The 13,562-nt window shown below is 35.8% G+C and overlaps 2 protein-coding genes across 2 annotated transcripts in view; one reads left to right on the top strand and one right to left on the bottom strand.

The window, feature by feature from the left end:
- Positions 1-29: 29 nt before the first annotated feature.
- Positions 30-5,675, bottom strand: LOC107719988 (tRNA-dihydrouridine(16/17) synthase [NAD(P)(+)]-like; the record flags this gene model as incomplete). Its single annotated transcript, XM_016527546.1, has 12 exons — positions 30-732; positions 1,581-1,656; positions 1,795-1,832; positions 2,323-2,489; positions 2,664-2,749; positions 2,867-2,963; positions 4,605-4,752; positions 4,867-4,970; positions 5,053-5,135; positions 5,389-5,501; positions 5,583-5,633; positions 5,672-5,675. Coding segments are annotated over 12 exons (1,074 nt in total), but the record flags the coding sequence as incomplete, so codon positions are not given.
- Positions 5,676-8,882: 3,207 nt separating this feature from the next.
- LOC107720075 (casein kinase I-like) overlaps positions 8,883-13,562 on the top strand; it is a 35,232-nt gene continuing 30,552 nt past the window's right edge. The window contains exon 1 of the mRNA XM_016527680.1: positions 8,883-9,343. Within this exon, the coding sequence (XP_016383166.1) occupies positions 9,268-9,343 (76 nt within the window). The 5' untranslated portion in view covers positions 8,883-9,267. The remainder of the gene's footprint in view (positions 9,344-13,562) is intronic.

Below are 13,562 nucleotides of genomic sequence, written 5' to 3'. Positions count from 1 at the left end.
AAAGTAAATTTATGTACATGTTAAAAAAAAATATATATAAAAATGCATTAAAAGTCAAAGGTGTTTGATTGTGGTTGCAACATACAAATCTGCCATATCTTTCGTTTCGGAAGACAATAAATATAGTAAAAATGCAGTTCAAATAATGTTTGAGTGAAGGTGTCCATCAGTTATTTCCACAGAGCGTCCCAAGTTAAAAGTCCAGCTCCTCTAAGGTGAGCAGGGAGCAGTACAGGTTTGTGCAGTAAGAGTGGCTGCTTCATATACCACTTTCCCAGTAATTATCAAAATATACTATTCTAATAAGCAATCTTAAAATATTAAGAACATGGAACTATTCACCCAACAGCAGTCCAGAAAGTGGTACTTCGTTACAGAAAACAATGACTCTACAGATGGACTAGCCTAAGTAACAGTAGCACTGATCTTTTCTACGCCTGTTTCTTTGCATGTTGAGTTCATTTGGTGTGATATGGATCCAAATCACATATCAACAACAGTGACAAACCAATTTTGGCCACAAATGCAGTCTTGTACATCCAATTCAGTGCAGCAATGTTAAATGATAAATCAGTTCAATGTGTCTTCAGATGTCACGGTTGCCCATATCCAGCACACATCTGCTTTACAATGGATCATGGACTGCAGTGGAAACTGTCCCATTAGTCAGCCCACCACCCGTATCTGAGTTACACTGTTTCAAAGCCTTGGTTTTGAATCTCAATCCATGGCCTATAACCCAACAATGAATAGAGAGCAAACAGTTAGTCTTGTAGAAGTTGTAGGACAGATACATTCAGATACATGCTGGTAAGGAGACTATATCATAACATCGGAACAATTTAGTTTTACAGTGGGGAAAATATTTATTTGATTCCCTGCTGATTTTGTAAGTTTGCCCACTTACAAAGAAATGAAGGGTCTGTAATTTTTATGGTAGGTTTATTTTAACAGATAGAGACAGAACACCAATCAAAAAATCCAGAAAAAAAACATTATATAAAGGTTAGAAATTGATTTGCATTTCAGTGAGTGAAATAAGTATTTGATCCCCAAGCAAAACATGACTTGGTGCAGAAACCCTTGTTGGCAAGCACAGAAGCAAGACATTTTTTTTTAGTTGGTCACCAGGTTTGCACACATCTCTGGAGGGATTTTGATCCACTCCTCTTTACAGATCCTCTCTAAATCCTTAAGGTTTCTTGGCTGTCGTTTGGCAACTCAAAGTTTCAGCTCCCTCCACAGATTTTCTATAGGATTGAGGTCTGGAGACTGGCTAGGCCACTCCATGACATTAATGTGCTTCTATAATAATATTTTCCCCACTGTAATTTTAAACATTCTTACAAGTTAATGTAACTTTCTCTTAGGCTCTTTAACGAAATATTCGGCTCAAAATGTACACAACGATAAAATATTTTAGCAAATCAAATCCTAATGTCCCATTCTTTACAGTATTAAATCACTAAACATCTCCAAACTAACTTGTTCACTATGCAGCTTGTGAAGCTACTGCGAGTATTACTGATCAAGTCACTTTGCGGTTCATACACAGTGAAACAGCTGGTTCGTGCACTAACCAGGACAATCAGCCACTTCCTTGAAAGCCTTCCTCTTGCAGCAGCCACGGCACAAGTTGAACACACACTTGTTCCCCTGTTGAGGGAGCAGAGTAAAATTAATTTGCCTTGTTTACATCTGTGAATTTAAGATTTTTATAAAGCACAAGAAATGGCTCTGTAAACACATCAAACCCATAAAATAGTCAGATGAAAGAAAAGATAAAAGTCTTACTTTAGGGTTTCCACACTGCTCACACTTAATGTATTTAGCTGAAGAACACAAGGAGGTAAAGGCAATGTTACTTTACCTTAATCAATAAATGTTAGCCGATATCTCAACGATAATACACTACTGTTCAAAAGTTTGGGGTCAGTAACAATTTTGAAAGAAATTAATATTTTTATTCAGAAAGGACACATTTAATCAAAAGTGAAGACATTTATAGTGTTACAAAAGATTTCTATTTCAAATAAATGCTGTTCTTTTGAACTTTCCATTCATCAAAGTATCCATAAAATATTAAGCAGCACAACTGTTTTTGACATTGATAATAAGAAATGTTTCTTGATCAGCATATTATGATGATTTTTGATTGATCATGTGACACTGAAGAATTATTATAATTTTTTTTTAAATATCTTACTGACCCCGAACTTCTGAATGGTAGTGTATTCGCAGGTTACAATAATATTCATGTCACTTAAAGGCCCCATTATGTCTGCAGGCATTAGGAAATATTGGGATAAGATTTAGCCTTACGTTTCAGCTCTGGACAGAAGTTTTTGTTGGGGTTACGGGCTTTCTTCTTCTGCTTGTTCTTGGACAGGGAGTCGCTGGATCCGTCGCCGTCCTCCAGTGCCCTCTTTACACTCACAGCTTTTGTTTCCGGTGCTTTCTGCCCATTTTCAGTGTTTGGATCCTTGGGCCTGCAAAATATTCCAGCCTCACAATCAAGTTCCAATGTAACCACTGTTATATTCAAACTAGTTTATGTCTACCATGGACAGAGTTTTTTTCTTTGAACCTTGGCTTTGACCTATTTAGTCAGTGTCCAAGATTTTGATTGATATTATACTGTTTTGCTGAGACAACAGACTCACGGTGGTCTGACGTAGGGCTGGCATATCCAGTGAGGAAAGGGAAGTCGAGTCTTAGTCCATTCTGATTCATCTTTAGCCATCTCCTTCTGTAACAGTAAAAAGCAACTGCTTCAGAAAATTAAATAAGCCTAATGTAATAAATCTTTCTGTCTTGGAATAAAGATGGACTGATGAAGAATTTGTAATCAACAAAATTCCTTTACCTGGCAACGTTGTTTCAGCTGTCTGTTGACCTCTGCAACCCCAGCTACGTTTTTTGCTTTGGCCAGCTCCTCCCTCAGGTCTTGGTGTATCTGTAAGCTGTTGTAATAAAAATACATACTTATTATTATGGAATTCACCAGTCATCAACCTCCTGTTTGGGGTCGGTAAGATGTTTTAAAGTTTTTGAAAGAAGTCTTTTATGCTCAACAAGGCTGCATTTCTTTATCAAAAATACAGTAAAAACAGTAATATCATAAAATATTATTACAATGTATTCCTGTGATGTCAAAGCTGAATTTCAGCAGCTATTCCTTCAGTCTTCAGTGTCACATCTAACAGACACATCCTTCAGACAGAAACATTTCTTCTTCTTATCAATGTTGAAAACCATTATACTGCTTAATATTTTTTTTTTAAACCTGTGATACATTTTTTCAGGATTCCTTGATTAAGAGAAAGTTCAGAAAAACATTTATTAACAAGCATTTATTTGAAATTTTCTGTAGCATTATAAATGTGTTTACTGTTACTTTTAACTAATTGTATGTGCCCTTGCTGAATAAAGGTATTCATTTCTTTTTTAAAAATCTTACTGACCTCAAACTTTTGAATGATAGTGTATTTAATGAACTCTCTTAATTCATTAAGAGTAGGGATGCACGATATTATCGGACCGATATCGGAATCGGCCGATAATGGCTTTAAATGTAAAAATCGGCATCAGTCCGACATGAAAAATTATGCGATATGTCTTGCCAATAAGATGAATACATTAACTCACATGTGCTCATGGGTATGCTAGCGATTAGATCAGGTCAGCAGTGTGGCTCATTTTTGAAGCAAAGTTTTGCCTGAATGGTGATTAGATTCACTGTTTTGGATTGCTGCATTTAAATTTTAAACTGAGAATGCACGGACAGAATGACGCATTCGGTGTGTGATAAACAGTAAACAGTAATAGCACGCAGTGGCAGCAGCGGCAGCCTCCCCCCGGGTCCTAAAGCCCGCTCAGTAAGGAGTTTTAATTCCGTAAGGGGCGCTGTTGGCCTACTTCTAATCAAATGAAAGTAAAATACACAAATAACATTTAGACTGTTTCTGATTAAATAAAGCAGTAATTTGTGTCATAAAATCATGAGTATGTTTTGATTTAAATGTCAGAAGCTATAGCTTACATGAATAAAAAAAATTACAAACATGACACTTGTAAATTAAATAATTTTACATATACTGATATATTCATTAATGTGTAATATGTTATATTTTAAACAAATTATGAGCTCTAAAAGATATTTAGAATTTTTACAACTCTTGCTTTAGACCATCTACAAATGTTAACTTTTAAAATAAAATGTTAAGGTTACTACTGCATCTTTCTGGAAAAAAATGCAGCAATTAATATATACTTTATTTATAGTTATTTTCAAAGCATCAATGTACTGTCATTATAAAAGAACTTCATTATTGTTTATTTAATTCTAACAAGTAAGTTCTTGTTAAAAACTAACCAAAATTAAAAATAATTTGCTTATAATTTCCACACAGGAGAGACTTGGTGTTGTTTCCAAACAAAAGGCAATATATCGGTATCGGCATCGGCTATCGGCCAAAATAAGTTGAAAAATATCGGCATATCGGACATCGGCAAAAATCCAATATCGTGCATTCCTAATTAAGAGTGTAAAATCTCAAGCAACAGCAAAATATCAGTCAAGCATCAAATGTGAACGAACATACGTGTGGTGCCATAGTTTAAAGATGTGAGCACGGACATAAGACAGACTACAGGGTGGGTGTTTCTCCACAACCTCCAGGTACTCCTCAGCCATCTCCCACACAGGTGGACTACAGCCTTCAAACAGGGCAGGATTGTGGAGATTCCCTTCTGTGAAAGTAATGTCTTCATATATTTATATTACTGCATTGCGAAATATCAAAGTGGGAGTTTTTCTGTACGAGTACGTTTATGAATCTTCTCTTTGCATGAGGAGAGTGTTACCTGCACTCATGACACCTTGTACTCCAGTCTCCTCCATGCAGCGCTGAACATCACTCAGGTGCTGGATGTTTCCATTGGCGAAAACGGGAATGTTTACAGCCTCTCTACACAAGTACAATAAAGGTACACCATCAGGACAAAACACTAAGGACGGTCAAAGCCAGTAGCAAGTGTTGTATCTCTTACCGTACAGCTTTTATGTGCTTCCAACTTGCAATGCCCGTCAAAGCCCCCTTTTGATCTTTAGTTCTGCCATGAACTGTGAGGAGCTGTAAAAAATGTTAAAGATACCAAACCATCAGCAGCTGGTTCAAGAATATATGAATCGCATTAGACTGAGATTTGAGGTAATGCAGTGGTTACAGCTCGTATAACAAACATTTACAGATCAGTTCCAGGTTGAAGAGACCTAAGCCTCACTCACTCAAGTGGGCTCCTGAGAAAGGTGCTTATTCCCAGGTTACTCCACATGCACTTTAGACAAAAGTATCTGCTATATGACAAGCAATGGGAACACTTTACCTGGCATCCTGCCTTTTCCAGCATTTTGGCATACTTCACAGTTTTCTCAATCTCTGGGAAGACCCGGATTTTGCAAGTAATGGGCACGGAAAGTTTTTCATCAGCCAGTTTAACTGTAAACGACAGCACCTGAATAAAACACATTCTCTACATGGTTCACATCTGCACTGAGCTATTAAAATAAGACAACTTACTCATTTTCTCAAGAAGGTCCCACTCGTCTTGAAGAAACACACCATAATGGCCTAGGAGAGAACTTAGTATATAAAACCATGATCCGCACTTCTTTTTGCGTTTTATTTACTTGGTAATAAAGCTCTTCTGATTCTGATTCTGATTCTGAAATAATACTTTTACGTCCGTACTATAATTGACCACTAGATGTCAGTGTTGACCTAATCATTTTGCTGACATTTTTAGATTTTCAGAAAGCTTCATTCGGTGTGATTTATAAGCTTGTTTCCTCATGGGGACCAAAAATGTCCCCATAAGGACAAGGATTTTGGATATTGCCATATTTGTGACTGAGGACATTTTGTCTCCGTAATACACACACGCACGCACACGCACTTATTTGCTATTTTTACTCTTCATTATACAAAAATATTGTACCTTTTCTACTATTTGGCCCCTTAAACATGCTGTTTACTACGATAGTGTATGTATGATAGCAAGATACTCAGAATTAACCATGAAAAACATCTCTTTGTACTCATCAGTGTTCAATTGATTTTTATTTTTCTAATATACTTCTTTATTTTTCTAATATACGATCTTTAGAGCAGTTGTATTGTTGAATACATCGTATTGAGTTGAATACATCATTACATTAAGAAGCACTTAGAGATGTGTTGTTTTTATGGTTAATATAAATATAGAATGCCTGTGATTTGTTATCTTGACACTTTTCTTTATTAATAATAGAATCAACAGGCATGCAATTGTTTCCTCATGTTTCAGGACATTTGTGTTGACAGAGCACTGGTGAAAACACTTGTTACAGAAAGTACCAGTTAAACTAGAATCTACTTAAGAGCATTCCCATTTTGTCAACTCTTTGTTGTGAATGCATTAGTTTTCCTCTGTTTAGATCTTATAAAGTATTATTTATCACTGCCCTAATACAGTGTGTTGCATAGGGTGACCATACGTGTCATTTTCCCCAAAGAACCGGTTCGCGGAAAAGAACCGAACTTCCCATCACTAGCTGGTATGGCTGTTAAAGTGGGCGTTTACTGTGTTTCCTGGCGCATTGCTCTCAACGTGACTGAGCACATGCAAGGGAAAGCTGAGTATTTCAGTCATGTGACTCTCACCTATACAGCCTCAAGTGTTGGCTCTGCTCTGACCAATCATGGTCCACTGAATACAATAGGCTTGTTTGAGATGATCAGAGCAAGTCGGAGGTAAGTCGGACACTTTTCTAACCGGCATGCATCTCGCGGTGATCACCGGTGATCGGTTCTGCGCAGATTCTGCTCATCTCAAACAAGCCTAATATCAGCTTCTGTGGGCGTTATCATAGAAAAGTGTCTTACGGCCAAGAAAATGTACTTATATGTAAATATTTGTTGTTTTGTAATTATGAAAAATTGTTCTCTCACCTAACACATTAGGACAACTAACTGCATCCTGTTACATTGTACAGCTGCATCTCTAAACATCATGAAATATTAATTAAATGAAGCTTATTAAAAAAGCTATTAAGCAGTACATATAATTTAAATAAATGTAATTGCGTTTCTTATCAGCAGGCAAAAATGTACACCAATGAGTCATTACAAGGTCCTGTAATTATTGACTCTTTAACTATTCCACTTCCTTATAGGCTTCATATTGATATGAGTAAATCATCTGCTTTATGTTATTGTTTACCTTTTTAGCTGCTATTTTCACTATGAAGAATCAAGTAAAGTTGTGAATATGTTCAGTCTGCATGCTTTCTGCAGACTGTATGCTTTTGATGTTTTAGTCTATGGCCTTTTACAACTACTTGTTTCTCTGCATAAATTTCAGAATAATTTTTCCATAATGCTTTGCTTCTGAATATCAAGTCATTTGGAATTTAGATTATATTTCTGATTATTAGAAATTGCTTATATATATTTTAATCACGCAGGTGCTCATATTCAGAGCTGCCATATGAAGCAAGTCTACTGTAATAAACAAACAAAGGATATAAACCACTTTAATCCCAATCAATATTAATTTTACAATTGTTTCCAGGCCAGTTGCATAAACATAAGACTGTCTTAAGAACTAGTTTGACTAACTAGCAGTTAACCAAGTGGTTATCAGTCTTACTTTTCAGATTCAAATTAGATCAATCTATGTTTTTATGTAATAGACTTTAAAAAATGATGACCAGTCTTGCAGAAAAAAATTAGGTGACTAACTTTTAAGACTAGTCTAAGACCAGTGCAACTGGCCACTGGAACTACTGTACACCTATTATCTCCATCCTAAGTCTATTTTTATTTGATTACATAAAGAGAGATAAGATGTGTTTAACATAAGTTTCAACTTCACAAACTGGTTTTGCAAGTTATCTTCCTGAAATATTATGATGAACACACCCAATAAACACCCGCAGATGTAAACTTTGTCATTTTCAGTATTGAACCAAGTAGGCTACAATAGAGAAGCAAATTTATAAATCTAATTCAGCAATGACATATCACCTGACTTATATATATATACATAATGACATATATACATACACTGCCGTTCAAATACTTATGTCCTTTGCCGGTGTCCCTGTCCGGTGGAGTCGCACGGTAGAGTCGATGGACTTTACACTCTTCGGTCTTCACACGACCGCAGCCGCGACCGCTTCCGCGGTAAACTAAGCTTCTTTTTAATTAGTTTAACAAAACTCAAATTGAATTCAGCTGGACACACTTTCCTGTTTATCCCAACAGAATTTTTCATAGATTTCTGAAGGATCATGTGACACTGAAGACTGGAGTAATGATGCTGAAAATTCAGCTTTGATTCACAGAAATAAATAATATTTTAAAGTATATTAAAATAGAAAACCATTATTTTAACTGGTAATAATATTTTACAATATTACTGTTTTTTCTGTATATTTGGTCAAATAATGATGAGCAGAAGAGACTTCTTTAAAACACATTAAAAATCTCACTGATCCCAAACTTTTGAACAGCAGTGTAAATGTTTATTTATACACATTGATTTACATCCCTGTACATTGTCCAGACTTATTAGTGGGAATATCGCTAGTAAAACACTTAACTAAGTTTTAATAAACATTTTTCATATATATCAATGGAACTACGGTTATGGATGTTTCAAAATTTCAACCGATTTATCACGAAATAATCCAAGCAGACGGTTTGTTGTTTTAACCGAAGATTTGAGAAGGCCCGGAAGATTTTCCACTGGCCCGCTGTTGCCAGGGGAAGTGACGTCACCGCAGCCCGCTGGATTCTTGCGCTGATGGAGCTTCTGTTGTAGCAGAGATACACAGAGTAAACGGCAGTTTCAGGGCCAGCGGAGCTAGAAGGGAGTCGTTTTCAAAATCCGCCTTCATCCTTTTTTAAACAGACTTTTTTTCAGGGTAAAAATTACTAGAGCATAAAGTTCACAGTTTACTCTTTTAAATAAGCCTAATATTTTGATATTTCCCAATTCGGAATGTTAGAAAACGACTGGTGAAAATTGGGTAGCTACTGTGAAGGGAATTAGCAAGCTAGCAGGCTGTATAAGGGGATTCTGGCTGGGAGAGACGGAAGAATAGACGGATAACAAAGAACGGATTTTCGTTGCTTTTTTTAAACACTCCGAACATATATCATTTAAATCACTTCCGTTAAAGCTAGCTTTATCGCTAGCTTTTTTATTTAGCCATTTATCATGGAACTGAGAGTAGGAAACCGATACAGACTGGGAAGGAAAATTGGCTCTGGATCCTTTGGTGACATTTATTTGGGTAAGCAATTGTTCACTGTATTTTTTCGTTTATTGAGAGAGTCGGTATTATCTGTCAGTTTAATAAAAGTGCACATCATATTTTGTTTTGAAACGTCAAATGGATCCCCAGTGTCCCTCAGTGAACTGCTATTGAAAGTCCTATTCAGTATTGCTCGAAAACCAGAAAACCCCCCACTAACCAGCGCTATTTTGATAGATAACCAGCTAGTTTAACACGTCAGTTAACTGGAGATTAGTTTCAACAGACATTAGGCCCGTGTTTGTATGTAAATAAATATTGTTATCAATGTTATGTGATATCAAGCCTTTTCTTGGGTGGAAATACAGAATCAGGCAGTCCAGCCGAACCAGTTATGCTTTATGGACTACATATTATTAGAAATTATATTGTCTACAGAGCTGCTGTATATTAGTATTTGTACTAGTACTACAAAACAAACACTGAAGAGACTGTAAGTCCCAGATCAGTTTAGACGAAATTCAGCTTTGCCATTCCTAAATGGGAATTCCTAAATACACTGTTCTGCATGTTGTTTGCTGAACTGTCAGCTGTATTTTAATGTGTCGTTATGTTCATAATTTGTTTCAAGTATGTGTAGGAGTCTCACATTTGAAATGATTATTTTTGGTGGCTATGTTCTCGCATGTCCTGTCAAAGACAATCTTATGGCGAGTTTAGCCTGTATTTTGTGGCTTAAACATCTAATATTTTCAGTCAGCTAATTCTTTTTTGCCTTTTAAAGACTTTGCTATGCTATATTTTTGTTATATCTCACTGATTTGTCAGGTCTGTTAATGAAATGACTGACAGAAGAGGAAGTGAAATAGTTTGTCACAAGTAAACACACACATATAGGGTTAGTATTGCATACTGTCTGTTGCATGTGTGATCAGATACTTGCAACTTTTGAGTTGTTTCTCATGTTGCTAGAGTTCTTTAATTATAAGAACTTTTATAAAAGGTCTGTTATGCTCAACTTGAAGAACTTGGCAAGTTCCCTTCGCGTGCAAATTTCAGCTTAACTTCCGCAGGGTCTTGTGAAAAGAACTGGTGATGTAATATTTGCTTTCGTCATTGGTTTTTGGGGGCCTGAGGCAACTGGTATTGTTGTAGGCAGCTGCCTTTAATGTACCTTTCTCATAAGTTCTTATGACTCACCACAATGAAGTTATTAAAGGCTGCCAGTTATTATGTATATGGTCCTAGGCTTAGTACCAGTTTCTTTTGAAGCATCCTGCGCAGGCCTTTATGGTTTGAATTGTGATGCAAAGTTTTGCATTGCAATTTGGGATGTATTATGGTTCCTTGTGGTTTTATGAGCTTTGTGCTCTTGCGCAACTCCGTCGTTTTCGTTTTGCAGTTGGAGTTGTGTGCAATGATCTCATCGCTAGCCAGAGTTGTGTTTATTGTGATCCGTTCTCTGCAGTACTTCGGTGGAGAAATACTCCACGCCTCCTCTTTGTACTTCTCTCCAGAAACGGCTTAAAAAACAACCACTGGTTCCAAAGCAAGATCCTAAATCTGAATAGATAAGCCACCCAGTAAATTACTCAAACTTTTTTTTGAATGCAGAAGTCCATTGAAGTTTGCAGACAAAGTAGGAAGAAGTAGATCAGCTGATTTTTGTGTGGCTGTTTACATAAAAACTTTGTTTTTGTTTGCCACAGGATGGCACAATCAGAGCGGGCGTCACGCCTCGACTGTGCACTCTAGAGTAAGGTTACGCATTGTATACATGTTTCTGTGGCATTAATGGTCAACAGTACAATCCTAATGTGTGAATTACCAAGTGCCTAAATGTTGTTATGCAACAGTGGTGATTCAGCTGGTGTACTGGAAACAGCCGTGTTCATCTACTGTCTAAGGGGCTTATGTAAAGACTCCCAATATTCCCACACCTGGGGAGGCAGAGCCTGACAAACTCCAGCTGGGGCTGAAGGAGGCCAGACTGACCTGATCAACAACACATGCTCTCTCTACCAAGCCTCTTAAAAAGTACAGCACCGGCCTGCCTACGTGAACCAGAGAAGAGGAAATACTCAGAGCTCTCATGAAAACATGCAGCCAAGAGTGTTTTTAGTGGCATGGTGGCACAATGTGTTTCCATTGTCTTCAGTAAATAACAACTTATGGGTTATTGGAACTGTATCGGAATTGTTTTTTTATTTTTTATCAACAATGGTCAATATTGGATATTTATTTGTATAAATATGGGAATTGAGCATGTACACTTACCATTCAAAAGTTTAGCAAGTTTATGTATTTATTTCATGAAATTAAATGTGTATTCAGCAATGATACATTAAATTGATATAAATTACTGACATTTATAATGTTACAAAAAATAAATAAATTTCTTTTTTAATCTTTATATTTCTCAAAGAAGCTTAAAAAGTTTCCACAAAGTATTAAGCAGCATGACTGTTTTCAAAATTGATGATAATAAGAAATGTTTCTTCTGCAGCAAATCAGCATATTAGAATGATTTCTGAAGAATCATGTGACACTGAAGACTGGAGTAATGATGCTGAAAATTCAGCTGTACCATCACAGGAATAAATTACATTTTAAAATTATATTTAGAAAACAGTTATTTTAAATTGTAATAATAATTCACAATATAAACAGTTTTTACTGTATTTTTGATCAAATAAATTCAGCTATGGGAGAGCATAAGAGAATTTCAAAAACATAAAAAATTTTACCAACCCCAGACTTTTAAATTAAAATGTAGATTTAGATTAGTTGTGCTGTCATCTAACATTTTAAAGATTTAAATGATTTATTGTAATTTTAGTGTTTTATTTTTAGTTTATTTAGACAACATAGTACAGAATTTTAATATTGTCCATTTGTCGGTTATTGGCCATATCATGAAAATAATTGACTTATCGGAATTGGTCCAAATTTGTTACTAGGTTTTCAACCTTGTAGAACACTTTTTCCACGTGCTGTTTAATAGATCTGATTGTTGTTTAACACCCTTTGCCGATTAATCGGCACCGATAGTTAATTGCTATTGGCAAAAATCTGCACCAAACATCAGCGGCTGAGAAAGGTCCGCTATCATTCTATAGTACAAGAGTGGCCTCTAGAGGTGGAAATCACTGACACCTCGTGTTGTTTGTTTTGACACGTGACACTGCGTGCTGCACAGAGCGGGACCCTTCAGATGCGAATTAAAAACATCGCCAACTAAACGTGTACTGTGTAGTGCATGTTTACATTAGCATTTGCGACTGAAAACTACTGCGTGCGACTGAAAAAATATTTAGGAGCACCAGTGTAGACAGGGTGTAAATAAGAGATTCATTGCGCAGTGTAGAGAGCTTTGTTGATTATAAATGTGAGATCGAGATGAACTAAGATGAGTGACAGCTTTTAATGATTTTTAAGGGAGTTTGTAAATGCGATACTGATTTAATACAATACAATTCAATAAACAAGAAGTTAATATTAAGTGACTTACATTGTCTGACTATAACACTATTGTCTGATTTTGCTCTATTTCGTCGTCGAAAATAGTTTAAAACAAAGGCACAGCAGAGCCGCTGCGCATCTCTATTCAAACACAGCGATGTTTAGTTTATGAATGAATGGGGATTTTTAAACGAATCTGTGAGTCAGTGATTCATGATTACCCATTCATAAATACTGTCACTTGATTCATTCCTGAATGAATCAGCTGTTCGAAAGAATCAATTGAATGAATGATTCAGTGATAAAAATCAGTGACTTGCCGCCATTTGCTGGCAGTTTGTTTCATTTTAAAAGTATCTTTTCAGTTATTTAAATCATTTAATATTTCTATATTCAAAATGTTATATTTAAAACATTAATATCATCATGAATTTATGGATTTAATTGCACTCATTCCACTTCTGAGCCTCATTAAATGTCTGAAAGTACACCAAGCCACTTTTGTGTTCTTCTGTGCCACCTCTACAAATTAATTTTGTTAAAACTGATTTCATTTGATTTTTAACTTATGTTTCTTATTCTACTCTTATTCTGTCGTTTTAATTACAATTTTTAAAAAGCTTATAAAATATAATTTTTTTAAAAATTTGGCAAAAGATGACATACTTTTAATAAAGTTAGAGGAGTCAAATAGCACCTTCTAATCAATTATCCAAAATGTTATCAAAAAGTAGCCTTCCCATTACCAGGTAATATTTGACTCCTCTAACTTTATTAAAAGTATGTAATCTTTTGT

The sequence above is a fragment of the Sinocyclocheilus rhinocerous genome, unplaced genomic scaffold (genome assembly GCF_001515625.1).
Source record: "Sinocyclocheilus rhinocerous isolate Xijiao unplaced genomic scaffold, SAMN03320098_v1.1 scaffold273, whole genome shotgun sequence".
Lineage (NCBI taxonomy): Eukaryota > Metazoa > Chordata > Actinopteri > Cypriniformes > Cyprinidae > Sinocyclocheilus > Sinocyclocheilus rhinocerous.
Note: the sequence above shows the minus strand (reverse complement) of the source record. Positions and strands in the feature narration are given on the sequence as shown.